General features: G+C 45.0%; 1 protein-coding gene across 2 annotated transcripts; it reads right to left on the reverse strand.

Annotated features, from left to right (window-relative positions):
* Window positions 1–3544: 3544 nt before the first annotated feature.
* RBM5 (RNA binding motif protein 5) lies at window positions 3545–27720 on the reverse strand. Of its 2 annotated transcripts, none has more exons than XM_077821260.1 (25): window positions 27635–27720; window positions 27305–27368; window positions 25564–25744; window positions 23650–23817; window positions 20752–20821; window positions 20200–20273; window positions 17631–17714; window positions 15525–15585; window positions 15285–15350; window positions 14675–14835; window positions 13845–13942; window positions 11248–11335; window positions 10911–10988; window positions 10737–10809; window positions 9954–10039; window positions 9497–9575; window positions 9151–9242; window positions 8430–8591; window positions 7680–7826; window positions 7530–7601; window positions 6732–6911; window positions 6442–6516; window positions 5226–5323; window positions 5013–5142; window positions 3545–4130 (listed from the first exon to the last, which is right to left on the reverse strand). In XM_077821260.1, the coding sequence occupies exons 2-25, from the start codon at window positions 27319–27321 to the stop codon at window positions 4005–4007; spliced, it is 2466 nt and encodes an 821-aa protein (XP_077677386.1). In that variant the 5' UTR covers window positions 27322–27368; window positions 27635–27720; the 3' UTR covers window positions 3545–4004. The 2 variants fall into 2 exon arrangements, with proteins under 2 accessions (XP_077677386.1, XP_077677387.1); XM_077821261.1 differs by having other exon boundaries at window positions 27643–27660.
* Window positions 27721–27976: the final 256 nt, after the last annotated feature.

Below are 27976 nucleotides of genomic sequence, written 5' to 3' on the forward strand. Positions count from 1 at the left end.
GTTTCTAATTGGAGGGGAAACAATTTTCAGGCCAGGGTTTCCCAGCATGGAGATTCAGCTGGTCGATAAAATGCATTTCCTTGTCTCTCTGCCTTTGGAATCTATCGATTTCACTCAGAAATAGCCTGATGGCAAAGGGGATGAGTCAGACAGACATTGAGCCTCCCTGCTCCCCCTGCCTCCAGAAAGCAAAAGGGTGGTCTGGGGGGACCTGGCTGAGAGCAGGCAAAACCTCTCATGGCTGGGTACTGATGCTGGCCTGAGGTGGGGCAAGGAATCGGCATGGCAGTACAGGGCTGAGGCCTCATCTTTGTGCCAGCACAGCACCTACATCCCCCACCCCCGCAATGTATCGCACTGATCATCTCTGGCATAAGGTGGCAGCTCCAGGGGGGTGGCCTGCTCGGCTGCCTGCTCCAGGGTAGGCCATGGGAGCCAGGCAGGGGCTTCAGCTCTGGAGCTGCTGCCTGTGATGGTGTTGGTTTCAATCCCGCTCTGGCTGGCACTGAGCGGACAGGAGGAGCACGGGTGCGACAAAACCCTCCACGCTCAGGCACCACATGCTGAGCCCTAGGGAAGGCAAGGGAGGGCATTACTGGGGAGCGGCTGCCATCTTGTGGCTGTTGTGCATCACCCCTTCACACACAAACCCTGCAAAGCTGCGGCTGTGAGTTAGAGGTTTACAGCTGCAGACCAGCTGTGGGACAGTAGAGGTTCCCCTCGCCTCCATTTCCCGTATTCTGCCATTGAGGATCAAGAGATTTTCCTTGCATGCAAGGTTGTCTGGGAAGGGCCTCATCCCTGTTCCTGGCTCCTTTCCTCCCTGCATTCTGAATGCTGGGGAAATGCAAAGGGATAGCCTTGTGATCAAGGCGCAGCAGAGCTCTGCAACTTCTCACGGGGGCTATGCAAAGGCTGCAGCGCATTAACTAGCCTGGTTAATGGAAGCAGCACAATCCCCAAGGCAGATTCATGATTCCAAGGCCAGAAGGGACCATGGTGATCATGGTCTGACCCCCTGAATAACCCAGGCCCACAATAATCCCTACAGCTGAGCTCTAAGAAAAGTAGCCAATTATGATTTAAAAATTGCCTGTGGTGAACCCACCATAGCCCCTGCTAAATGGTTTCCATGGTTCATTACGCTCAGGGTTAAAAATGTACCCCTTCTTTTCAGTCTGAATGTGCCTAGCATCAACTTCCAGCCATTGGGCCATGTTAGACTTTTCTCTGCTAGACTGAACAGCCCATTGTGAAGTATTTGTTCCCTGTGAAGGTACTTTTATAGGCTAATCAAGTCACCCCTTCACCTTCTCTTTGCTAAGCTAAATACCCCAGCAGATCAATCACTGTAAGGCAGGCTTTCGAATCCTTTAATCTTTCTCATGGGCCTTCTCTAATTTAACAACAACCTTTTTGAATTGTGGACACCAGAACTGGACCCAGGATTCCAGCAGCAGTGTCAAATACAGAAGTTAAAATAACCTCTCTGCTCCTACTGGATACTCCCATACAAATCCCAGGGTCATATTAGCCCTTTTTACCACAGTGTCACACTGGGAGCTCACATTCAGCTGATTATCCACCACACCCACCAAATCTTGCTCAGTCTCTGCTGCCCAGGATCGAGTCTCCCACGTTGTAAGGAGGGCCTGCATTCTTCGGTTCTAGAGAGCGTGCATTTACATTTAGCCATATTAAAAAGCCATTTATGGAGCAATGCAGATCATTCTGTATCAGTGACTGGATGCAGTTACACTGGTGTAAGAGGATGAGGCCTGTATAGATTAATCCTGGATGGGCAACTCACCTCCGCGGAAGCAGGGAGACCCTGGCATTTCCTTCCCATCCTGACCCTTCCTTCCAGCCCACAGCCTGGAGCATTTTGTTGCCAATATTGCTATGGTCGATGCCATCTTTACGGGGGTGTGCGTGAGTCCATAGGGGAATAAGCTACAAAGGAATAAAGCTCCTTTTGCCTAGCATGGTTGCATCCATACTAGGGCTTGGGTTGCTTTAACTACACGGGGAGGGGGGAGAAACAACACTCCTAACTATCATGGAGACCAAGCCTCAGGAGAGGAACAGGGAGAATATGGCCCTGGAGCATCTGGAGAACATGCGCTGTGACTGTTCAACAGAACCCAGCCCCCAGGAGGGGGCCTCTAGCGAAGGAGCAGAGACGCAATGCAAGGGGTACTCTGGGCTCTTTTCAAGCTCTGTAACAATTCTGCAAGGACACAAACGGACAGGTAGGCGCACACGCACACACCTGCAGCGCTGGACAGATTTCCCTGGTGGCTCCACTGGCTGACTTGAAAGCTGCGTGAAAATTCTTTTCAGCAAGTGGTGCTAGGAAAGGTCAAAGGGGAGGAGGGGTGTCATTTCCCAGGCAGGTGGGGGACATGGAAAGGATCCAACATAAAGATGCAGCCACTTCTTTAGGACCAAAAAAAGACATCCTCATAATACTCCAATGGTTGTGGAATCCCTACTCCTGTCCCCTCCTCCCCCTTGAGAGCCCCCCAATTTATTACAAACATTTGAGAAAAAGTTTGCTACAGTTCTGAAAGCAGGGCAGACGAGCAGTAGAAGCTGCAAAGATGGCAGTACGAGAAACAATAGACATATACATGTGTCATCTTCAATCACAGTTAGGGAATGGGGCAAGCCTCAAGCTCCGCCCACAAGACAAGCTCCACCCACCCAGATCAGTAGGAGATTCCACTTACAGCACATTGTGTGCCTTCAGAATACACCCACCCCCTCCTTTGTTGCCAGCACTGAAATAGTTAATGACACTGACAGCCAACATTAGGTTTCAGAGTCAACACAAAGTAGAGACAAACTGGGGAAGGTCAAGCTTTCAGAGCTATCATTCCAGGCTATCTGCAGACCCAGGTACATACATGGTGCTGCATTAGTAGTTTTTCTTCACAACCAGACTTAATTCCAGAGCGTAAGTTGCCAACTCTGCCATTCACCCCCCAAACAGAGCCCTGGGGCTGTGACAGATCTGGGAAGAAGAGAGGCAAAGTCACAGCTGTAGCCCTTTTTAAAGACTGGATTCACTGGCAGGGGGGCTGGAACCTTTGTCCATTGGCTTATGGAAGATAACCTGGAGCAATAACATCGGGTGTGGTATGATGGGGCTTGACAAAGAGCAGGGAAAGCCGCTTGGTGTCCACAGTGGGCTGGAGAGCATCTCCTCCGAAGCTACTAGAACTTCTGGAAACCCAGGGGCTCCTTAAATGCAAAGCCCATCCCAAGCAGCCTGAAGGCATGGAAGGGGCCTGCCCCAAGTGGGGTGTGGCTAATTCACCCTTCCTATGTCAGGAGCCACCCATTCCAGAGTGCAGCATGCTAGAGGCCCAGAAACCTGCACCCACCCTCTGCAGCTTCATAAGTAGTAGCTGCATCAAGCTCTACAGCTGGATGGTGAGAATCCAGCACAGGCTACAAAGGATGATTTGAGCCCATGAGGGTGAACAGGGTCAGTTTTGAGTGTTTTTCTTGTGGAAAGAAGCCAAACTGGCAACTAGAATCAAAATCTTCAAAAAGTCTATACAAAGGTATATCATACAAAATATACAGGAAAGTTGTGCCAAAAAAACCCAAGACAATACAACAAAGGAGAGCACAGACAGTGTCAAACCACAGCTAACACATCCCTCACCTGCTCCAGAGACCTGGAGTGACATTGACACTACGCACTCTGAACTCAAAGTACATTATATTACACTATGTACAAGAATGTATAAAGATGCAGCATCCCCTTTGGCCTGGCCACGAGCTCCCCAGCATGAAGGTATAGCAATTCAGACAGTCCCTCATAGAAGCTACATGGTGGAAGGGAAGACAGTCCAAGGGAATGAAATGGTTAATCCTAACCCATACTCAGAATACAGCACTGCCACCAAGGTCCCAAGGTTTAACAGTCAGTTCCAGGTAACAGACAAGTCAAGTGCTTTGGTAGCTCGTAAGCCTCGAGGGTGTGGAACTCATCATTCCATCTCAGTGAAGCGAGCAAACATGGCTTTCCGCACTGCATCCTTGTATGAGTCGGCTGTGGAGACTCCGTAAGAACTCCCCTTAGCTCCCAAGCCAGCTCCTCGCATGCGCACTTGAGCCTGGAAGGAAACAGGCACTTTAGGATTGGGTGCACAGTATCCTGCACCCCACACCCACTATAGAAATCCCTATGCTCGCTACCTAAGGGAATCTACTACAGTGGGAAGTACAATACTTATCAGGTTATGAGAGAGGGGAGATGAGAGATTTGTTGCATTCTTTTAACAGCTATTTAAGTCCCTCTAGTAGATTTATTACTAGGAGGCCTGTCTCTGGGAAGGGCCCCCAAGTCCACAGTCTACATGCTTAGCTTTCACCTGTACACAGCTGACCTGCTGCCAGGAAACACGCTGTAACAGGATGAGGGAATGTGCCTGACACATTAGCCAAGCTGCTATTCAAAACAGAAAACATGTCAGACGCAGCCCCGCTAATAGAATCAGAATAGATGTTAGAACCATGTGCATAGAAGTGACCCACCTTGGAGCAGTACAATGGGATAAGCACCTCTAGCCTTGCCCACTTCCATGTCATCTTAAAGTCAGAGAAAACTAGATTCTGAATTATAGTAAATTTGGTGAAGTGCAAACTGTTCTAGCCCTTAACTTAACCCATGACCCCAACACTGACTGCTGCACTACATAAGTTTACCTTCTTGTTAGACAGCTTTTCAAAACTACATGTATGTCATCCTGTGCACACAGCTGCGGGACAGTTTCAGGAGCCCTAATCCCACAATGGTGCAGATCCTTGCTGACTGGGGAGGGGTGTCACAGCTGGGGGTTCATGCCAGTTCAGACCTTAGTTGCAGCATATTCTGCTCCAACTGTCAGGAAAGTACTTCTTCAGGGCATCTAATTGCTCGGGACAGCCTCCACTGTAATTAGCAAAGCCAACAGATCATACAGCCAGTAAATTCTCTCCTCCTACACCATGCTTACCTCAATGGGAGCTGTGATACCCTGGCATTTCCTTCCGAGTCCCGAACCTTCCCTCCAGCCCATGGCCTGAAGCATTTTGTTGCCAATATTACTATGGTCAATGCCATCTTTAGTGGGTTGCTCATAATTCCTACACAAGAGAATAAACCATTAGATTAAGGAAAGCTTGTTATGTACTCTAGAAAGGCACTACAGTGCCTGGCAAATACATACACTGTGCCAGCATCAAACACCTTCTTGCGCTTCGGCTCAGGGGGTTCCGGGATACCATATTTCTCTCGCCGTTCAGCAGCTCTGTCTCTGTATTTCATCTGCAATGAGATATATTCTGTAGGACTGAGTGCAAATGGCTGTAAGTGGGATGCCAACTCCACCAGACACCCAAAGTCAAAGAATTCCCTCTTGGCACTTTGATACAGCAAGAGCTAGGTGCTCAGAATACTACAAGTTACTGTTGGTTTGCACAGCTGCAGGTGCACCAAGTTCTGGGTTAATTGTTTAAGCCACCCTCATCTTTCACAGTCTATAATACCAAGTACAAGCATTAGAGATGCTGCTTTTGGAGCAGGCTGAACATTAACAGGAAACACTTTTTCTCTGCACATAAATACCCAGTCTATTCAACTGGGCAGTTTTGCCAACTGAACGGAAGATAGTTGGGAAGATTCACAGAAAGCCACAAATAGGAATCTATCATTCTGAAAAGCTTTTAGCAGTAAATAGAGGATAGGAGCCGTGTGTTTGATGACTTTGCATTAGCACAGAGGTTCTCTCACATACTCCACCTGTGACACCCACACCAGCTCAAATTTTGCATCATGACCAAAATGCAGTTTATAGTCACTCCACTAAAACTGAGGGTTGGTTTGGTTGAAGGGCTTCCTTTTCTCCCCTCCCTAGTGCTTGCACTATGCCCTGGACTTGACACTTAATCATGGTGAGGAGCAGGACAAGCAGGATCAAGGAAACTGGCTTCTCAAGATGTCGGAGCTGTGCATCCCTGGAGCATAACATGATGTGGCACAGGGAGTAATTACACTGGGGTGCGACTAGCAGGGCAATGAGGACACAGCTACTCCCCTCCCGAGTCCTGGCAAAATAAACAGAGCTCTGCAGTTGCTAAGATCCCCCACTTCCCAGCCCACTTAGGGTCACTACCTCCAGCATGGGAGCCCATACATAAAAATACTGCTGTATAGCAAAGAGTGAAAAAGTCACCCTCCCTTCCCCGATAAACAGAACTTATGAGCACCTGAATATTCAGGTCTTATTCACTGGGAAAGCCCCCCAAGCTTGTCACAAGGCAGATGTTTAGGATAATCTAGCTCCTGGTTATCCCCAGCTGGTGACATGGAACTGGAAAGAAACATCCCATCCATCACAAATGCATGTTCATCTCTGGATCCTGTCTTGCCACATGGCCACTGACCTCTCTCTCACGCAGCTCCAGTGCTTCAAGTTCCTGCTCCGACAGCCTAGATCGCCTGTAGATATCCATGTTTTGCTGTGTCAAAGGAAGTACATCACATTAGGAGGATGCTCAAGGAGGCCACATGGCTGCTGTTTTAGAACAGTAACACCTTGGTGGTATACCTGACGAACAGATGTTGGTGGTTTCTGGAAAGCAAAGCTTTCTAGTACAAGCAGTGCCACAGTACCTTAACTCCATTGTAAAACACTGCAACCTCAGAAATGGGAGCTGCTCCCACAAACAGTTACCTTGTGCAGGTCAGAGAGCTGCTGGTGTCGGACCAAGGCATCTTTGTTTGGAAACTGCCTCCTACACAGCAGACAGGCCAGCTTCTTCCAGTCAGTCAGCTTCTCTTCCTCATTCTCAATTCTTTCCAGCAGGTCCTCCTCATTATCGCTATCTCCACTGTAGGCAGCCACCAGGCCACGCTGGAAGGCAGGCAGGGCCACCATTAGCAAAGGGAACATTGTACAGGAAGGCAACTGCAGCAGGTGGCAAGATCCTCAGTTTAAAGAGTGGGTTTCACAGAAATGGGCACAACTGAAGGAAGTGCATCTCCTCACCCGCAAACTTCCTGACAGAGTAGGGCAACAACATCATGCAAGATCTCATGCCCTCCCCAATGGGCACAACTCTTCAAGGTAGTTCCACAGCTTAACATCAGGGACACCACATCTAGAGTCCTGCAAATCCACGGACATCCATTTTATATCCGCAGATGTGGAATCTGAGGACCATGTTTGTGGACTGGATGCGGATACAAATTTTATATCCGCACAGGGCTCTAACCATATCCTAGAAGTGGGAATGCAGCAGCCCTGGAAGAACTAATTATTCCTTCCAGCTGGTCTGCTACAACACTAACTAAAAAACTGTCTGCAGGGCCAGGACCCTTACCTGAGCCTATCCCTTTGCACAAAGGACCCCAGGACTTCAAAGCAGAACAGTATCAGCTGACACTCAGATAAAAGCTGGATGCCATGTTCCCAGCAGCATTATCCAAAGCTGCAGCAATATGGGAATGAGCTGAATGTGTGTACACTTACTTTGAGTGGATTCTCCTCCTCTCCATTCTTTACCACCTCTGGCATGACCTGCTGTCTCTCAGACAATGTGCCCTAGGAAAGAGAAAGACATGAGCTCTGGGCTCTGCACAGCTTGCCCTGCTCTGTAACCACGCTCCTCCACATGACTACCTTTTTCTCGAAAAGAGCAAAGCCAGCATCTGCTGCTGCCGATTCCCTCCTTTCTTCCTCCCTGGAGCAGAGTGGCTGGAAGCTATTCTTAAAATTCTCTTTCTGTTTGTTTAAGCTCTTTGCCCAGCGCTCCATGTCTTTAGCAATCTGAAACACAGACAACAGGGACTGAGTCAGACAACTCACTTTGCACGATGCCTCCTGGGACTTTGGATCTAGTCATTCCAACATCTCTACCCCCTGTAGGAGGTGACACACACACTTTGACCCTATGATCTTTTAGGATCTTAATAAAGCCGTGTTATGGGATCATATCATCATCCCACTTTTACAGTGCTTTTCTTTGAAAAGGAATTTTCACTGTCTACAGTATGCCAGAATTGAAATTTACCCATTGCCACTTGAAAGTCTTTGAGGAATCTAGTAACCAGCTTTGGCTCAAGCTACAGTGAAAGCAACAGCTTACAATTACCTCCTTAGCCTAGACACCAGCCCCTGTAGGCTGCTAGTCAAAGACTGTGGGGTGCTCCTGTTATGTTAGAACCCCTTGGTTTTCACAAAACTTTCCAACTCCTCCCCAGTTCTCTACTATGCCTACTCTGAGGTGCAGCTACCCATCCAAATGGCTCAACCCAGATGTCCCCTGCTTCAAAAAGAACCCTGAGTTTAAGAGGTTACATGTGACCATTCAGTTCCAGAAAAGCTCACAGATTTCCCATCCCAGCTGTGATCTGATTTTCTTCTCCTCACCTGCTGAGCGGTTTTACTCTTGGGTTTCTCTTTCTTCTCCTTCCCTTCTTTGCTGGAAGGTGCACTAGTTTGCTGGTATGTTATACCCTCTGCAGCAGGCATGTAGGTCTCTTTCTCGCCATCCCAGTAAAGGTACTGCTGGGTTAGGGCATTGTAGTAATACTGAGGGAGAAGTGAAAAATCAGACAGTTATCCATCTGAGATGAGCTAAGTGTACAAGGGACAACTGCTACTCCCCAACCAAGAGGAATGTTAGATTCAGATTGTTAGATTTGAGTCAGAGCTTTTCACAGTATCCCAAATCTCCACAAAGTGGTCAACCAGGTATCAGCCTGTTAAATCCCCTGCTTGCAACCACATGCATTCTAACCAGGTAGCATTACAGGAAGAACTTTCTCCTCTACTTCACAATTTCTTTTGGGACACCCCACTAAAGCCCAGAGCTAGACAAGTTTAACTAGATTCTGCAGAGCTAGAAGTCACACCAATAGGATCTATAGTTAGAGACCTATACTCATATGGGTTGTTCAGGGGAAAAAAAAGCAATGTGAAAAACTGCTACACTGTCGGGAACAGACAGCAGCCCTGAATCACTGTTGAGGGAGTGCGCAGCATTCACTATTTTACCCCCTCCCAGGAATGTCAGTTTCACTCACAGTTGATGAGGCATGAAACTAACAGACCTCAAAAATTATGATGGATGGGAAGAACTTGCGTTTACCTGGGAGTTAGGATCATAATAGAGCCCTGTTATGGGATCATAATAATATCCTGAAGACTCATCGTATTGGTAGGTAGAGGTGTCAGGGACAGCTGTAAAAATCAAGATGTGGGACATGATCGTTCCAGTTGAATTGAAACAGGTACCTTTTCGTTTCAGTTAAGACAACTGTGATTATAGCAACTACAAGGATAGAAAAGGCTATAACACACATTGCATTACCCCCAAGGATGGCTTCACTGCCAACAACATGGGAAGGAAACACTAAATCAAGGGAATATATTTATCTACTACCACACAACCACAGATGTGCTTCTGCCAACAAGTATGACTCAGCATTGCTTACCACATTTGGTGCCAGGGACCACACCAGTTGGAGAAGCTGACTGTGCCTGGGTGCTGGTGCTTGGCTGTGCTGTTTCAGTCTGGAAAGAATAGAAACCTCATTCAGGATGTCCTTGCAGGGTCCATGGAAATCAAGACCAGCAAAGCCAGCCACTAGCAACATATTAGTATGCACACCAGCTGTTCTTAACCCACGTGCTCTATATATTCTCTCTCTCTCTCTCAAAGAGAGGAATCAAAGCCAGTGTAGAAAGAATGGCAGATAGCTGCTCTTTTGTAACTAAAAGTTCCCGATAGACTAATTTCAGTCTACAGAGAGATTAAAGTTTAGGAAGAAATGATTCCCCAGTTTTGCTACATGCTCAGTTGCAAAGCAGCACAGGAATGCCCCATGATCAATTCCAACCCTGCCTGCACAGAAAGTCAGTTGCAAGAGCTCTACAAAGTTCTATATTTACCGGAGAGTCAGGAGAGTTGGGCTGTTGATTATATAGCTGAGGACTCTGGGATACAACAGCTGCTGTAGTGGTAGTAACTGGAGCACCTGCCAATGTATAGTTTGTCAGTTGGTCAGTGAACTTATTTCCTGGAACTCTTGGGACAGCACCTCATGCCAGAGCTAGAGTAATTCCACTTACTGAAGCGTGTATCAGCTCCCATTATCACCTCCAACAGTCCCCTTGGGCAAGGGCATTCAGAGAATTGTCACAGATAATGGGCATATAATTCAATCTACACAGACGGGGAAATACTTTCTTTACAGAAAGAAATATAAACAGACTCTCTGGGAATGGAACAGTTAATACAGCATGGTCAATACATGCAGGATCTTTCTTAGCATGAATGTTACGCATTTACTATGCCAGAAGGCAGCCACCTTGCCTACATGCAACAGTAATTCCTGGTAAACAACAGCTGCTAGCATCAAAGATTAGGCTGGAGCAGCTAAGGTGTGGCTTTGAGACAAATGCATATCTGAGTTCTATAGGGGAGTCCATAGCTGCCCTCCATTTTAAATGAGTTGCAACCAGAAGAGACTAGAGGTCCCTACATGCTCCATCTTGAGCAGACCTTGGCCACCCTGGTTTACTGGAGATCAGAGACTCCTTTATTCCAAATGGCAGAATCAGCTAGAACTGCTGACACTAAATGGGATTCACTTGATTCTGCAGAGATTAATACTGCTACACAACTCACATAACCCAAAAAAGAGCTACTCGGAAATGTAAAGAAGATATTACCTGATATAATAGCTGCTTCTGTGTCCAACGCTCCAGCCTGACTCTGGTAGTACTGCTGGTAGTCCTGCGAGTACTGTGAAGGGAAGCAAACGACAAAGTAAGCATCCAGTTGAACAGACTTTTGCCTCAGACAACGAGTAAACACGGTTAACAACATTAATCAACATTACCCACCTGCGCATACTGGGTATAACCATCTTGCCCTGGCTGGAGATAGCTGTAGTCAATGGTGCCTCCTTCTCCGCTATGAGGCTGCAAATTCCAGCAGACAGTTTTTATCAGAGACAAGTCAGTTCCTTTATTTCACTGTTTCTAAAACGTGCTAATACTGTATCCAAGCCAACAAGCTCACTAACTGTAGTGACCATTTCCTTCCTTAGTACCCTGCTCTGTGTCTCCATTTAGCCAAGTCAGGAATGTTAAACTGTCATTAGCGGGACTACGAATTCTCTAGTTTCATTTTAGCAAAAGTAACGTGCTAGTGTATGGAAGCCTCCCCACCAAATCCTACCTGGGTAGATGACCACTGAGCTGCAGCGATGGCTGTGCTTGCCACAGAGAAGGCACTGACCCGGTTACCATCTGGGAGAAGCAAATCTCTGAAACCAGGAAGATCAAGTCACAAGAATGAGCAAGTGATGCTTTCTCTCGGTCAGCCTCCGCGCAGGAAATCTCCCTGTATTCTATTGTTCCAAGGGGATTCACTGACCACGATACATGTGGATCTCTAAAGATACCTACAAACACCCTCTCGGATGTCCCAGCCAGCTAAAGTGCAGCCTGGCAAGTTTGGGGGAACAGGGGAGTTACTTTGAGGCTCACAACTGCAATCCAGAAATACTGAACAGAAATTATTTTGGGGAAATAATTCTGCATCTTTTAAAAAAAATCAGTAGCAGTGGCAATGACGGGCTTGAAATGCAGAGGAATAAGCAGCCGGAGTTGATGAGCCATTTCCCCAAACAGAATGTTGTACTAACAGCAAAGGCCATGATGACACCTGCAAGTCTTAGGCCTTGTCTACAAAACAGGGGAGGTGTACACACTACAAAGCTACTTTTGGCAGCAAAAGTCTGCTGTTTTGCAGACAAAATAGAACTACTTCAACGAGAGGCATAAAGCTCTTTGTGGCAAAGTAAAAGCGACAAAGCATCGATGTAGAGACTGCTGTTTGTTTCTGACATAACTGGCTTCCACCAGTATCCCACAATGCCTGCCGTGACTGCTCTGCTCACTGTTTTGATCTCTGCTGCCCTGCAGTCATGCACCCCTCCACTTTCAAAGCTCCAGAAGTATCCGACAGCTGAGCATGCTGCTCTGGAAACTAACCATTAACCTGGAATGCTCCTGTTCTGCCGTGCATTAGAAAGTGGAGAGGGAAGAACTGCTGTGACATTCCTCAGCAGGGGGAGCTGACAGAGCTGCTCAGGATGCCGTTCCCTGCAGCTGAGGAGGCTGTGGGAGAACTTGGAGGAAACTACAAAACCATGACGAGATAACTGGCTCTGTGGATGAGGGGAAAGCAGTGGACGTGGTATTCCTTGACTTTAGCAAAGCTTTTGACATGGTCTCCCACAGTATTTTTGCTAGCAAGTTAAAGAAGTATGGGCTGGATGAATGGACTATAAGGTGGAAAGAAAGCTGGCTAGATTGTCGGGCTCAACGGGTAGTGATCAATGGCTCCATGTCTAGTTGGCAGCCGGTATCAAGTGGAGTGCCCCAAGGGTCGGTCCTGGGGCCGGTTTTGTTCAATAGCTTCATTAATGATCTGGAGAATGGCGTGGATTGCTCCCTCGCCAAGTCTGCAGAAGACACTGAACTGGGAGGAGAGGTAGATACACTGGAGGGTAGGGATAGGATACAGAGGGACCTAGACAAATTAGAGGACTGGACCAAAAGAAATCTGATGAGGTTCAACAAGGACAAGTGCACAGTCCTGCACTTAGGATGGAAGAATCCCATGCACCGCTACAGACTAGGGACCGACTGGCTAGGCAGCAGTTCTGCAGAAAAGGACCTAAGGGTTACAGTGGATGACAACCTGGATATCAGTAAAAAGCGTGCCCTTGTTGCCAAGAAGGCCAATGGCATTTTGGGATGTATAACTAGGAGCACTGCCAGCAGATCGAGGGATGTGATCGTTCCCCTCTATTCAACATTGGTGAGGCCTCATCTGGAATACTGTGTCCAGTTTTGGGCCCCACACTACAAAAGGATGTAAAAAAATTGGAAAGCGTCCAGCGGAGGGCAACAAAAATGATTACAGGACTGGAACACATGACTTATGAGGAGAGGCTGAGGGAACTGGGATTGTTTAGTTTGTGGAACTAATGAGGGGGGATTTGATCGCTGCTTTCAGCTACCTGAAAGGGTGTTCCAAAGACTGTTCTCAGTGGTAGTAGATGACAGAACAAGGAGTAAAGGTCTCAAGTTGCAGTGGGGGAGGTTTAGGTTGGTTATTAGGAAAAACTTTTTCTCTAGGAGGGTGGTGAAGCACTGGAATGCTTTACCTAGGCAAATGGTGGAATCTCCTTCAACGTTTTTAAGGTTAGGCTTGACAAAGCTCTGGCTGGGATGATTTAGTTGGGGATTGGTCCTGCTTTGAGCAGGTGGTTGGACTAGATGACCTCCTGAGGTCCCTTCCAACCCTAATATTCTATGATAGGCAGGCAGACAAAGACAGCTGCTTCGGGAGAGATAGGTGTGCCTGCCGAGCACAGCCAGGGGCTGACATGGGGGGCACTGGGGGTTGTGAGAATTCTGTCAGCCTGCTGTCTCTCCCTTCCCCCCTCAACCCTTCAGTTGAAAAAGTGGCAAACAATATACTAGTATGCCCCTGGAACAATGGAATTAAGAAACCTGTATCATGTGATGCTGTATCTGCACCATGAGGCACTGCAACCCCTTCCCAAAGCACCCTGCTCTCTGTGTCGATGCAAGAGCTGTTAGTGTGGATGCACTTTGCTGACAGAAGGAGCTAGTGTGGACATAAAACAGCGTTTTTAATTAACAAGCTTTAATTAAAGCGGCATAACTTTTGCCGACAAAACTTTGTAGTGTAGACAAGGCCCTAACAGAGTTAGGAAAAGTTAAGTGCTTATAACTCACTTTCTGGCACTCTTTGCAAAATCAACACCAATTGTTTTGCCATCAATTTTCAATGGTGGCTGAAGACTTTGTAAAATCTGCAACAACTGAGATGCATCCTAAAAAGAGAAAATACCTGTCAACACAGTACAAGCTACCAACTGAAAAAGCAAGGTATTATTGAAGATTCAGTAGTGTTCATCCCAATTAAGTATCAAAAGTGCCAAACTCTAAGGAAAAGATGGATAAATTACATGCAATTGCACATACTATTTGCAAGTAGCTAAGAATACAAACATTTCCCCACTCCCTTCATACTACATAAGGGTAGATTTAGTGCTCTTGAGAGATGACTGCACTGATCAAAACCACGGTCTGTGGACAAGCTCTGAAAGACTCCCAGACGCAGCTTTGTCAATGTACCTTCCTCCTGATCTGCAAAACCCCTGGCTCTTCAATTCTCAATTGGTCAAAATGGTCTGTAAAATGAGGTCCACAGGGAACTTATCTGAGACTAAACTACCTGTTTTTAGTAGACATGATCAGGATTCAAACCTAGTCTACAGAAACCAGAGCACAGATCCTACCCTCTAATACCAAAAAGCTTTCTTTTCTCCTGTATGTACATGTTTCATTTAAGGATCTCTACGTGCTTTTTCACCACCATGAGGATAATGCAGAAATAGGCAAATGGTTAAGTGATACACTCACTGTTACAGTGAACCGGGCAAACCAGGAAATAGCAGCCAAGGTCCTAATTCCTCACTTCAGTCACTAGCCCACGTTGGCAATGCACTGCTCACAAGGCTTCCTTCATATTTTTAAATCAAAGTGCATTATTAAAATCTCACCATTGCAGAAGACAGCTGCACAAATGCAAAACCCCTATTCTGCTGGGTCTGCTTGTCTTTGATAAGGCGAATGTTATTGACTGCCAGCGAAGCATATGGAGTCAGTGCAGTCATGATGGAATCTACCACTGTGTGGGGAGCTATGTTTCGTAAAATGATGGCTGAGGAAGAAAGAGGCAAAGAGTTACAACAGTTATAGTCATAAATACTCCTCACAATACTTTTAGTTATTATGAAACCAACAGCTGTTGGAAGGTCCCTCAGCATTAGACCTTAAATAGCAAAAAGAAATGACTATTTTTAAAAAAAATTTACGAGAAATCTCTCTTATCTAGGAAGAGAAGGGGGGTAACTTTTTTCCAAAGTTTTATGCTACATGCAAATAAAACCTGCCTATACACATTATTGAATTTATGCTATAAGTCATACCTAATGAACATGCGTCATGGAGCACACTACGCTGAACAACCTGCACTGAAAAGGGAACAGGAAGTGGGTCCCAAATACATAGTACAACACAGACACTAGAGAGGATTTTTAGCACTGCTGTATCTCCTGCTAGATCATACTAACACATGAAGTCAAAGAAAAAGCACAGACACTAACTTACTATCGCAGTAGTAATCCACAGACTGAACAGCCTCTGCTGATCCAGGTGGTACCTCCTGTTCTGAATCTTCACGGGAAAGAGGAATAAATTGCTGTTAGTCATACAGCATGGACCTCTCACTCATAGTTAAAACAGACTCTTAATGAGCCAGCCTAGGACCTGTGATCCCATTTAGTTTCCAACTGTGACAGGAAATATTCCACGTAACAAAACGTGCTCAAAAAGCTGAAAGTGACTTACCAAATTTATCTGCTCCACAGCGGAAGCATTTTAACCGTCTCCTGAAGTTGTAAAGGCAGCACTAGGGGACAAAACAATTGTACTGAGATTTTACAGAGTTCATACCCTATCTGGCATGCTATGAAATGTCCATATGTACTGTATATCTTCATTATGATGCTATAATCAAAGAGACTGAACATGCCAGATTAGGTATAAGATGCATCACAGCTGCTACGCCACAAAGTATTAGAACAGCAGTTAACAGGTGATTCTACCTTAAATTAAATTACTCAGGTATTTGATGGCCTCCATTCTATGATCCCAGACATGTAAAATATCCATGTGCTACTATTACAGGCTCATGACTGCCACGCTAAGCCATCCCTCTCTGGTAGGCCACAATGTGCTACTATTGCTTACTTCCTGATTAACTAGACATGGTTTGATTTGCCATGGAGTTTTGGCAGCTTGGTCTTGGGCAGTCCAGTCTCCTCTGCAGATTACAGCATGCACAGGTAAATGAGAGGCAGCAAGCACTGGCTGGTACAACCCAGGTCTCCATATGGTTAACTTGTATAACTGCCAGAGAGAGCTGAGAACAACTTTTCTGTAAGATTTCAGAGTAACAGCCGTGTTAGTCTGTATTCGCAAAAAGAAAAGGAGTGCTTGTGGCACCTTAGAGACTAACCAATTTATTTGAGCATAAACTTTTGTGAGCTAAAGTGAGCTGTAGCTCACGAAAGCTTATGCTCAAATAAATTGGTTAGTCTCTAAGGTGCCACAAGTACTCCTTTTCTTTTCTGTAAGAGACAAGAAACAAGCTAGAGTGATGTAAAGCTTGCATGGAATCAACCCATCTCAACACTGCTGCAGGTAGACAACAGACAAAGCATTTTAAGTTTCAAAGATTGGTCCACTGAGCTCCACAGAGTGATCGGAATGGTTCTTTGGGGGCACAAACATGTTGCAACAGAAAGATCTGAAAGTTTAGTTTCTCCATTAAAAGCTGGCATTTGAGCCTAGCCTAGCCTGCTCAAGGCAGGCATCTTGCTGCGAAGCAGCATCAGAGTAGCTCCCATATAGGTGGGGTCAATGAAACCTGGCCTGCAGATTACCATTTTAAGACTTGTTATTTACACAAGCGTCACAGAAAGTTACATCAGCATTAAAAGAGACTGGAAACAGATTTACTATAACTGCTGCTTAGACAGATCGGCTATCACCACCAACACATCAAATTTAGTTTAGTGACCTATGTCTTAAATACATCATTTAAACTGTATGCTATTTGCTGTGCAACTTGGAACAAAAGATAAATATGAATGGAAGCTTTCTTTAGTGCCATGAAATGCCATGCTGCCAAACGTGTGACCCTGGAGGCTGCTCAGCTACAACATCCTGCCTGCGGGCCAGAGATCTAGTCATGCTCATACCCCCTTTAGATAGCGTTTTATTAAAATGGGGGTACAAGGCTGGGAAGCAATATGGACAGAGCAATCCGGTTTTTGTTCTTGCTGGGTCATTTCCACTTTGGGCTCAGCAAAGAACATGAGAATATTTACTACTGAATAGTAATTCAGTACTGGATTAGGGCGGTCATATCCTACATTAGCACTCAACCTCTACTATAGTAAATATGGAATTCAGCTGATGAATTCTTAAATCTGATGTCAGATGAGAGTCCCATTAGCTCATCTCAATCCTATGCCAAGATACTCAACCGAAAATCCTCGATCAAGATTGGATGCCTTTCTGAAAGATACACTCCAGTTCAGCCACAGGTTACTAGACTCAATGCTAGAACTGCTGGGTGAAATTCCATGGCCTGTGTATGAAGGTCACTTTATAGTAGTCCCTTCTGGCCATAATCTGTGAATTGCTGTCCATGTCACTCCAGGTCTCTCTTAACTGAGCACCTCCCTTTCATTTGATCTATGTTTCGTTTTATTTGGCCCCAGAGATGACACATTTTAATCTTATTTTGTTCCTTAGTATCATCTGATCTCACGTGAATTGGCAACATCTGCAAGGTTAACATACCTCTTTTCCCATATCATTAACAGTGGTAAACAGAACGGAACCCCAATGTTGATTAGAACTCTTTGCAGAAACCATACATCTTACCTTGTTACAAAGCCAGTCTTCAAATTTAGGCCTCGGGTTGCTGTAGTGCATTGCAATCTGCTTCCCCTGAATCACCAGTTTTTTCTGCAAGAAAAGCAGGTTTAAGTTATCCCTGTATCGAGGCACACGTGTCCATTTTCCCATGGCAGAGCACACTTCGGAGGAATCAGTGCTCCTGAATTAAATGGACAACATATGGGGAGGACGTGGAGGACCAACCACCGCCACCTACGCTCTGCCCATCCAATCCTGCAGAGAGGAGGACGTGGGCAGTAAGAGAATGGGATGTGGAATAAAGGTAAACGGAATCAGGGAGTGTTGACCAAGCTGTCAAATACTAAACGCTGACATGGAACAAGGAAGTGTCTCGAAGGAGACAGAGTCCTAAACCTGCTGCATTCAGTATCGCCAGATTTTAGGAGTTTCTTGCACCCAAGTATTTCTACTTCTGGTATACCACTGAGCAGCTTTTTAACCGTGTCCTTACTGCTTCACTTCTTACCCTACTCCAAACACCTACAGCTTTAAATGATAGCATTTTGAATCTTTTTTCCCCCTCAAGTGCTTTCTTCAGGATGTGTCCCTTGGAAATACAGTAATTTTCCCAAAGAGACCCTGCTTAGACTTCTTAGAAGTTGGATTATAAATGCCATCAACTGAAACATAGCTCAAAATGGATGCCTTTGACTAATGCACCAGTTCATGTGAAAGCCTGTGTAAGAGGTTTGTGTTCTTCATTCAGACAGCCAGGAACTCTCTTCAAAATGAGTAACTAGACTGCGAGTAAAGTTCTCCAAGGCGTAAGAAGAGATCATACTGCTTTCATCAGTGTCCTCTCAGTCAAGAGTGTGACATTACAAAGGGGCTGGGAGTTTTAATCTATTTCAGCAGCCAAGGTTCTGAGCTTCAATCATTTCTGAACCCTAGGTATACAGAGTGCCCTTTCAAAGTATGGCCATTTACAGGCTTACAACTTAACAGTTAATTCAGCTGCCTCTTTAAGTGTGGCCCCAGGGACATGTGTTGAGGTAGCATGGGCCAAACCCCAGACATTTTATTCAATTTTTTTTTTTTTTTTCAAATGAGGGTTAAGCTTTATTATACAGGCACTAAAGAAACATCAGGACCAGTCCTTTTGATAACAGGATCTGACAGATCTAGGGTGTAGCACATGAACAGGGCTTTCAAGTTCTGTACTGTTAGACAGGAGAAAGCTAATCTTGTCCTGTGGGCAGAAGGGAGGATTGGAGGGCCCAGTACTCGCTGGATATGCACACATATGAAACAAAGATGCTCGCATTTTTACAATACATCATCTTTTCGTCTAACAGTCAGCAGCAGGGCCACTGGGGAGTCTCAACTACTTTTTTCCCTACTGCTAGGGTGGCTCTGGTTCTTTCGGAGTGAATTTGGATTGTATCCATCTCAATAAATAACACATTAACACAGCTTTGTATACATTAAAACTGGGGTTATTTTAAAATTTTTTTTTGCTAAAGTTAATTTCTTGCCACCAGTAGTTCTGGTGCATATGCTGCAAGCAATAGACATTATGTCAGGAAAATATGACTTGAACATTTTGTTGCTGTGGGGCTATGATATGAAATGCATGACACTCTACTCTAGGAGGCTGCATGTTGTGACTTCTGATTACTGACACAAGAAGTCTCAAAATCCAACATGAATTTAATTTTCTTAAGTGTTAAAAATAAAGGACTATAATATTATGTGTGCCTCCCTTTTAACTTTAATGGTTTTCTAACCACACAAACAGAGCTCTCATTATATTTTGACTCAATGTGAGGAGAGCAATTTGATGAATTTTGCTGCAAGGACTGATAACGAATATCAAAATGCAGCAGAACTAAACATTCCCATTCATGTGCAGTGTATCAGGAAAACTTAATTGTAAAATGGAATGAACTTTTAACAGACTATCTATTCTGGTTTTCAGCTCCTATTATTCTCAGAAAAGAGGTCAGAAATACACAATATCACTTTGAGAAAACTGAGCTTCTAGAGGCCTTTAGCAGGTCCCATGATTTGAATGGACTCCAATAAAGAGTTCCCCCACTAGAGAGGGAGCTAGGGTCTGTCAGTTTACAATCAAATGTCAGTGCCTTCAGGGCTAGTACCAGTGATGCAGATATTCAACGTTACTACTGCACTCCTTTTAAAAGGTCTGGTACTTTGTATGGCAACAGTGAATGGGAAATGTCAGGTGGGAATAAAGAAGGATGTTTCAGAAGACTGGTCTAGGTAAGAGTTTTAAGAGCCAATTAGAACTGTACTATATAATTAAAACACCAGCACACAATTAAAGCAGTGGTTTATGCCTATTTGTTTAACCAGGGGTGGTTCAGCATAGCCAATTATTTTTCTCCTCATACTATCCTTGTTCCACTGTTACTAATTTTAATATATACAAAGCCTTTATTCTTTTAAGTCACTGTTTTGGAACAAACCACTCCTTCCACCTTTTGTTTATTCCTTTTCTTTTCTTTTTTTTTTTAAACTGTACAGACTTGTTCCATTTTCAGGAATATCTAGACTTGGTGAGTGAAGCAACCTGATTGGCTTCCATCCAGCTGGTAGCATCTTGAAAGTGATAAAACTCCACGAAGGCGAAACCACGGCTTACACCTAGAGACAGCATTCAGATATAGACGGGATACTTGTGTTAGTCAGTTCCTTTAAAACAGGTGAATCTCTCTCCAACTGCTTCATTACGTCATGATAAAGCAGCTTTACAAATGCGACGTCAACTGCTGGGATCTGCTTATTTTGCCATGGCAAGGAACCAAGCTGCCTTAACTGGCTACATTTTGCTTGATTTGAATCCATGTTTAAAGGTAACCATGCAACAGACTACATAACTGTCAAATGGGTTTATGCTAGTGTTACTTACCGATACCTTTTAACAAAAATCCCTGAAGACAGAGGTCTTTTACAGTGTTCTTCAGCTATCTAAAACCTATCAAAAGGCCACATTCCTTAGCCATGGCAAACCTTTTATTTTGGTTTTGTGTGCTTGCAGATTTGGGGTAATTCTGGATGTTCTTGTGTGTCTGGGGGTGAGGGGAGAGGAAAATGGCACCAACAGTCAGATTAGAGCACTCACCTGTCTTTCTCTTCATCAGCCTCACGTCTGCAGGCTGAGGGCCTTCGAAGGACTCAATAAGCTCTCGAATCTGTATGGAGTTTAGTCATCAGACAGTTAAAGTTTCAAATCTTGACAAATATCCTTTTTCTCACTGTGAACTAATTTGCAGCCTTCCACCCCAAATATTTACTCTGAATGAGAATCATTGTGCAAAATCACACTTGTGATTTTACTTTAGACTGAACTGAGAGAAAAGTACCACCTCTGTGTAGGAACTAATTTAAGAAAACTAATACTTACTACACCCAACCAATTCTCCCCTTATTTGTATTTAAGTAGTGTCTAGGAGATCCAGTCATGGACCAGGACTCCATGGTGCCAGATGCTGTATGAACAAGACGACTGTCTCTGCCCCCAGGAATCTGCAATCCAAGATATAATCTACAATACTCTTGTCTGCAAAATCGCTAGACCTGTCTCCCTTCCTCTCAAACTCAGAAGACTGAAGGGTATTTATATAAATACTGATCATGGCTTGCAGCCACCTTCTCTTTTTGACCTACTCTCTTCACATTCTCTCAAGGGGAAGAAAGGGATTTGTGCAGAATACTAACATCAAAGAACAAGGCTAACAGGTTAATAAGGCACCACTTCCTCAACTGTACTGAACCTGCTTAAAGCTCCAGAGATGCCCAACGAGAAAGATGAAAAAACCATCAGATTAGTAAGAAGTTCCCCAGGAGGGTGAAGAAAAAGGTTACTATTGGCAGAAACGTTAGAAAATGTATTAAAAGCAGATGAAAGAAATCCCAACGTGGCTCAAAAGGAAGATATGTAACAGCTCAAGAACAGCCCTTACAGTACAGGGAAACCCAAAGGCAGATTTGATCAACAAAGCACAAAGACAGTACATGGCCATCCTGTAGCTTTGCAAGTCAAACTGACCCATGGTTGACTATTGTTGACAGTGGTGTCCTTTGGAGCTGACTTTTACATACATCAACATGCCAAAGAAAAATTAAACAAATAAAGATAGCCATTGCAACTGTCTTCCCTAACCACAAGGGAAGGGCTGCAAATTTGTACAGCAGCAGTTGTTGCATTTTGGAAAGTGCAAACTCAAAACAAAATATGACCAACTGGTACATAAATTAAAAGCCCTACTTACACATTAAAGATTTGTTCAAATTAAATTCTGATCCTAAATGACTCAACATTATTCAAAGAAACTACACTACAGTCATTTTAGCTGTTAGCAGGCATACAAATCAATATTTAAAAACTGTTCAATACAGCTCAGCTAAATCCATTTAAATGCCTCAGAACAAGTAGCAATTTCACACACCATTTATGCCCGATACTCAGGATTCGAATAAAATAAACATCAAACTTAAATAAAAGCATTTACTGAAATTTTATAAAATGAATTGTTTGTTTCATACAAAGCATATATATACTCACATCGAAACTAATCACTATAGCATCAGACTAGTCATGAAAATCAGAAAATAAACTGGGCTGGCTAGTCACTACTTTCCTAGCTAAGTGAAATGCAAAAATTTAAATAGTAAAAGTGGCACACACACAAAAATCTTGGTTTTAATAATCCAGGGAGACATTACTAGAACAGACACTTCAGAATTACAGATGTAGTCTGGTTAAAAAATCAAATATGAACAGTTCTGCTTTTGTGGGTTTGGTATTATTTTAACAGGTATTAGGATTAGATTATTTTGGTTACCCGGCCAACCTGGCAGAAACAGAAGAGATAAAAGAACACTGATAACTAATCACTTCCAAAGACTATTGGAATTTGCATGAACACTGTAAAGACTCGAGAGTTATCAAAAAAAAAAAAATCTAGCTACCAAGCCCCCTTGTACTCCCATCAGCATTATGGCAGCCATTTTACCACTCCAAGAGCTGTTCTGACAGATTATGCTGGTGCAGAGATTTCTTAACAGGCTGAGAAGATAAGTAAATTGGTGTAAAACAGCCAACACATTATCTTCGGCCTTCATCAAAACAGGAAAATAAATCCATATTTTGTCCCTGGAAAAAATCTACGTCAGCTGCCTCTTCTCTACATTTATGGAAAAGTAAATAAAGAAAAATAAGCAGAATTAGCCCTGTAAGTAGTTACTTAATAGCATCTTTTCCATGCCTTAGCCAGGGATGGCTAATAACCACATGCAAAAGGCTTATTTTTAGATAGTTCTATTTTAAAGAGGCACACATGGCCTTAGCTGACCCTTTCACTTATTTAATATACAACAGCTACAGTTTAAACCCTTTCAAAATCCAAGGTTAATAATGGAAATATTAACCAGCCCTTCAAGATAGGATTGTTATCTTTGCAACCTTCAGGAAAGAGGCAGTGATAAATTGTACCTTTAATATGGCATAAGTAAGGCTAAGTTTATGTCATAGATGTCACCTGACCTCCTTGACATTCTCTGCTTCATCCCCAGGGGCTGCTGGACTCTGGAGCTGGCAGCCAGCAGGGGCCCCCTGCAAGATTCCAGCGACAGGTGACAGACTCCTGAGGGGGGCCCTCCTCAGGGCTCCAGCAAAGGGTGACAGCCTTGCGCAGGGGGAAAGGGGGGCCCCCCTCAGACAAGCTGCTGGAGGTGTCCCGTTTTCTCCTTGGGAAATACGGTTACCCTGCAGCTCCCAGCTGCTATGGGTAGAGGCAAAACCCCACAGCTCCCAGTCACCAAGGTGGCAGGAAAAACAGTGGAGCCACAGCAGCAAGTGCCACAGACAGATCACAGCTAACGTGAATTTTTGTTTATTGCCCATTACTTTTATTAAAATTACCATGACAAAAATCTTAGCCTTAGACATAAGTAAACCAAACCAATTTGGATCTCTTGGTAGCCTAGGTAAGCAAAGCCATTTTCTTTGGATACTTACATCGTTTTCTGTAACAGTGATAGGAAGACCACGCAACATGATGGTCTTGCTTTCTTTCTCATCATTAATGTCATTCCTGTAGTCGTGCTCTCCATAGTCACCATCAGAATGGTACCCATCTTCTGATTTATCACTATTCCGTCTCTCACGCTCCCTCTCCCTGTCCCTCTGGTGAGTGAATATCCAGATTAGCAAACATGCACACTGCTAATGGAGAAAGCTTATCACCCAATACAGAAAAAGAAATCCTAACAAAACTGGAACAAGCCCCAGCAGACCTGGAGCTTTAATTTGCAATCAGATGGTAATTCCAAAGAAATAGTAAGAGATGTATCTTAAGTAACTAGCGAAATTCCATTCCTGAGGAGAGTGGGTTTTACACGACTAATAAAAACTGTACTGGAAACCTTAGGGATGCTCTGAAGTGGTTGTTTAAAACCAGATTTGGTTTCTATCATCTCATAATGCCTTCTCCATAAAAGTGAACCTATCACTTCTGCCAGGAAACGGCTCCATGTCTAGTTGGCAGCCAGTGTCAAGTGGAGTGCCCCAGGGGTCGGTCCTGGGGCCGGTTTTGTTCAATATCTTCAGAAATGATCTGGAGGATGGTGTGGATTGCACTCTCAGCAAATTTGCGGATGATGCTAAACTGGGAGGAGTGGTAGATACGCTGGAGGACAGGGATAGGATACAGAGGGACCTAGACAAATTGGAGGATTGGGCCAAAAGAAATCTGATGAGATTCAATAAGGATAAGTGCAGGGTCCTGCACTTAGGACAGAAGAACCCAATGCACAGCTACAGACTAGGGACCGAATGGCTAGGCAGCAGTTCTGCGGAAAAGGACCTAGGGGTGACAGTGGACGAGAAGCTGGATATGAGTCAGCAGTGTGCCCTTGTTGCCAAGAAGGCCAATGGCATTTTGGGATGTATAAGTAGGGGCATAGCGAGCAGATCGAGGGACGTGATTGTCCCCCTCTATTTGACATTGGTGAGGCCTCATCTGGATACTGTGTCCAGTTTTGGGCCCCACACTACAAGAAGGATGTGGATAAATTGGAAAGAGTCCAGCGAAGGGCAACAAAAATGATTAGGGGTCTGGAACACATGACTTCTGAGGAGAGGCTGAGGGAACTGGGATTATTTAGTCTGCAGAAGAGAAGAATGAGGGGGGATTTGATAGCTGCTTTCAACTACCTGAGAAGTGGTTCCAGAGAGGATGGTTCTAGACTATTCTCAGTGGTGGAAGAGGACAGGACAAGGAGTAATGGTCTCAAGTTGCAGTGGGGGAGGTTTAGGTTGGATATTAGGAAAAACTTTTTCACTAGGAGGGTGTTGAAACACTGGAATGCGCTGCCAAGGGAGGTGGTGGAATCTCCTTCCTTAGAAGTTTTTAAGGTCAGGCTTGACAAAGCCCTGGCTGGGATGATTTAATTGGGGATTGGTCCTGCTTTTGAGCAGGGGGTTGGACTAGATGACCTCCTGAGGTCCCTTCCAACCCTGATATTCTATGATTCTATGAAATCAAGAATAAGAATGTGTTACTATATTTAGGGTTACAAGTTTTGAAGAAACTGGATGCTCATCAATAACTTTTCAGGCCAGTACATTTCATCACTAATAGTTTGCTAGATATGTTACTTATGATCCTCAATTTTTGCCTGTTTACAGGAAGGTGGAATTGTGTTGTATTTTCTGTTGTCAGCTACCATGGACTCTTAGCCAAACAGAAAATATCCAACTAAGACACTTAATCAAGTTAATTGTATATCTGATTAGTACTTGCAATGGCAAGGCATTTCACTGATTACTATAGACAAGTGGCAAGATCTATACTATGCTAATTACTGTGTTATCAGAACACTATTAAAAAATTCACTCACAGTCTGAGTGAATGCAAATGTTTTCACTTACCTCAGGGCTGTCATAATCCCGGCTGTCATAGTCCCGGCTGTCGTCATATCTCTCGCTCCTGCGCTCCTCACTGGATCTCTTGTAATCAGAATCCCTTCGCCTGCTTCTAGAGTCCCGATCATCCCGATCCTCTCTATCTATGATAGAGCCATACCTTCCACTCCGTTCAGTCCTACTCACACTGCAAAAGGGTAGTTTGTTCAGTTTGAGAATTCTCTCTCAGGGAAAAGCAGCAATTCAGGGAAATGCCATGGTTCAGTTTACTTTCAATACCATATCATCTGTGTCAGCTCAGGAAATTCTAGCGTTATCAGTTCAAAATTAACCAAATAAGATACAACACTGCCAAAAATGAATCAACTACCACCCGCTCCTCCATTTCGTAGCATCAGATTATTCAATAACACAATGGTCAAATTTGGATGAGAAGCTCTTGTACATATGGAGAGTACGCTAGTGTACACATTATGTGGAAGTGCAGTAATATGTAAATTGAAGAATGTGTGTAACAAAATATACAGATGAAAAATGCATTGACAGAGATAGGTTATTAGGCAACCTAACAGGTCTCTTCCAAACACCTCTGATAACAACCCTGATAACCTTTTGCTATTTTTCTAATAAACTCTTTTAGATAAAAAATTTTGTATAGGTCACCAAGCCTCAATAAAACAGGTACAAAACACCGCTCAGATGAGAGATCCCCGAAATCCAAAAATACATTCACGTTAAGGTTTTTAGTAGAAAAATATTTATCAGGTTCAAATGTGATAACTGGATATAAACCAGTCACATCAACTGGAGACTACTTTTCAAATACAAGAGTTGCTCTTCTCTCTGAAGGAAGGAATAAAAATAGTATCAAGTTCGCTGCCAGCGAGTGATTTCAATTATTTTGGTGGCACTGACTGCTTCTCCAGAGCTGTTTTCCTCCAACCCACATGTACAAGGAATGTGGAGGGTCCACATCATCTGACATTTTAAGCAGTAGTGGCTAAACTATTATACTAAGTGGAAGGTGTTTTCTTTTTCCAATTCCTAATTAATCAAAGCTGCTACTAAGAGTATTGTCAAAAGGTCTTACTGATTTGAAAACTTAAGACACCCTAATGGTTCTTTAAGACTACTAGATCCAGTTATTGAGCGGTATTCACCACTAACCCTGCCCCATAATGTGCTCCTCTAGAACCCCACCGCACATAAAGATTACTATATCACACCCTCTCCACCACCAGTAGCTAGCTTTTTTTTAAACGCCGCTAGAGACTTCCCTCCTAATAGCCCATATAGAAGAACCCAATACCAAACTAGTACCAATTTAACACGTAGTTCTGTTAACAGGCTTCTTTCCTTTTGAGGGAGCAATCTTCTTCGCTTTAGATTCTAATAAAATTCTCACTGGCTTATGACCTGCCCCTCTCGTGAATCCCGGGGTGCTGAGGAACACTGCCCTATAACAAGTGCATTTCCCTACCTATTGGCGTGAGAATAAGTCCTGCTTAAGCCCTAAAGAGAGCAGAAGGGTGGCCACAGGCTGCCCCATAAACTAGCGGATTTACATCTCATTCAGCCATCGGTGCGCTCGCGGGGATGGGCCCGGCGCGGGGAGCTGCCAGCGGCCTGGGCGGCTGCTCGGCGGCGGACTCCCAGTGCCTGCCCTCCGCGGCCCTACGTTCAGGGCGGAGAGGTGGAGCTCATCGGGCACCACCGATCGCTCTCCCGCGAGGAGGGCGCTACCTACCGTTTATCGGAGCCCATGGTCCCACGGCCAGCTAGCCTCCCAGCCCGGCACACGGACGATCAGCCTAAGGGACAAAGAAGAAGTAGCGTCAGACCGCGCACGGGAGCGCGCATGGAGGACGCTCAGGAGCGGCGCGCGAGACCTACGGAACCCGGGAGCGCGCGGGACAAGGGCCGAGGGAGGTGCTATGGACCAGCGCGCGGGACTGGGGGCGGAGGAGCCCCGCAAACGCGCGGGTCAGGGCCGGCGCTGGCCGGGGAGGGGAGGGAGGAGCCCCTACCAGGCAGTGAGGTGATGGGGGGCTCTCAAGGCCAGGCTACCCGCACTTACCGACTCACAAGCTCTGCCGACCCTTCTCTGCCGCTCCGTAAAATGGCGCCCAGGAAGCTCACCGTCTCCTGCCCACAATGCACCGCGCCGGCCGCCTGGAAGCTTCCAGCAGCTACGCGGGCGCAAGCCCCTCAGCCGCACGGCATGCTGGGAACTGTAGTGCCGGCGGCTGGAAGCCTGACCCCATCCGAGAGTTGCTGCTGGAGGCTCCCTGGGGAGACCCGTTCGCAACCGAGCCCAAAGAGGCGGCGGCCCTTAGCCTGTCCCCCAGGATCTCGCTCCCCACTACCGAGCTCCCTGGGTCCCCTCCTGCCCCATACCACCAACCCCCACGGGGCTGGC

The sequence above is a fragment of the Eretmochelys imbricata genome, chromosome 7 (genome assembly GCF_965152235.1).
Source record: "Eretmochelys imbricata isolate rEreImb1 chromosome 7, rEreImb1.hap1, whole genome shotgun sequence".
NCBI classification, from domain to species: Eukaryota; Metazoa; Chordata; order Testudines; family Cheloniidae; genus Eretmochelys; species Eretmochelys imbricata.

Coding starts and splice junctions, on each gene's coding strand:
- RBM5 (XM_077821260.1), bottom strand. Junction 15,586..17,630: donor AAGACTGGCTTTGTAACAAG/GTAAGATGTATG, acceptor TTTGTCCCCTAG/TGCTGCCTTTACAACTTCAG. Junction 9,243..9,496: donor GGTCCCTGGCACCAAATGTG/GTAAGCAATGCT, acceptor TGATTTTTACAG/CTGTCCCTGACACCTCTACC.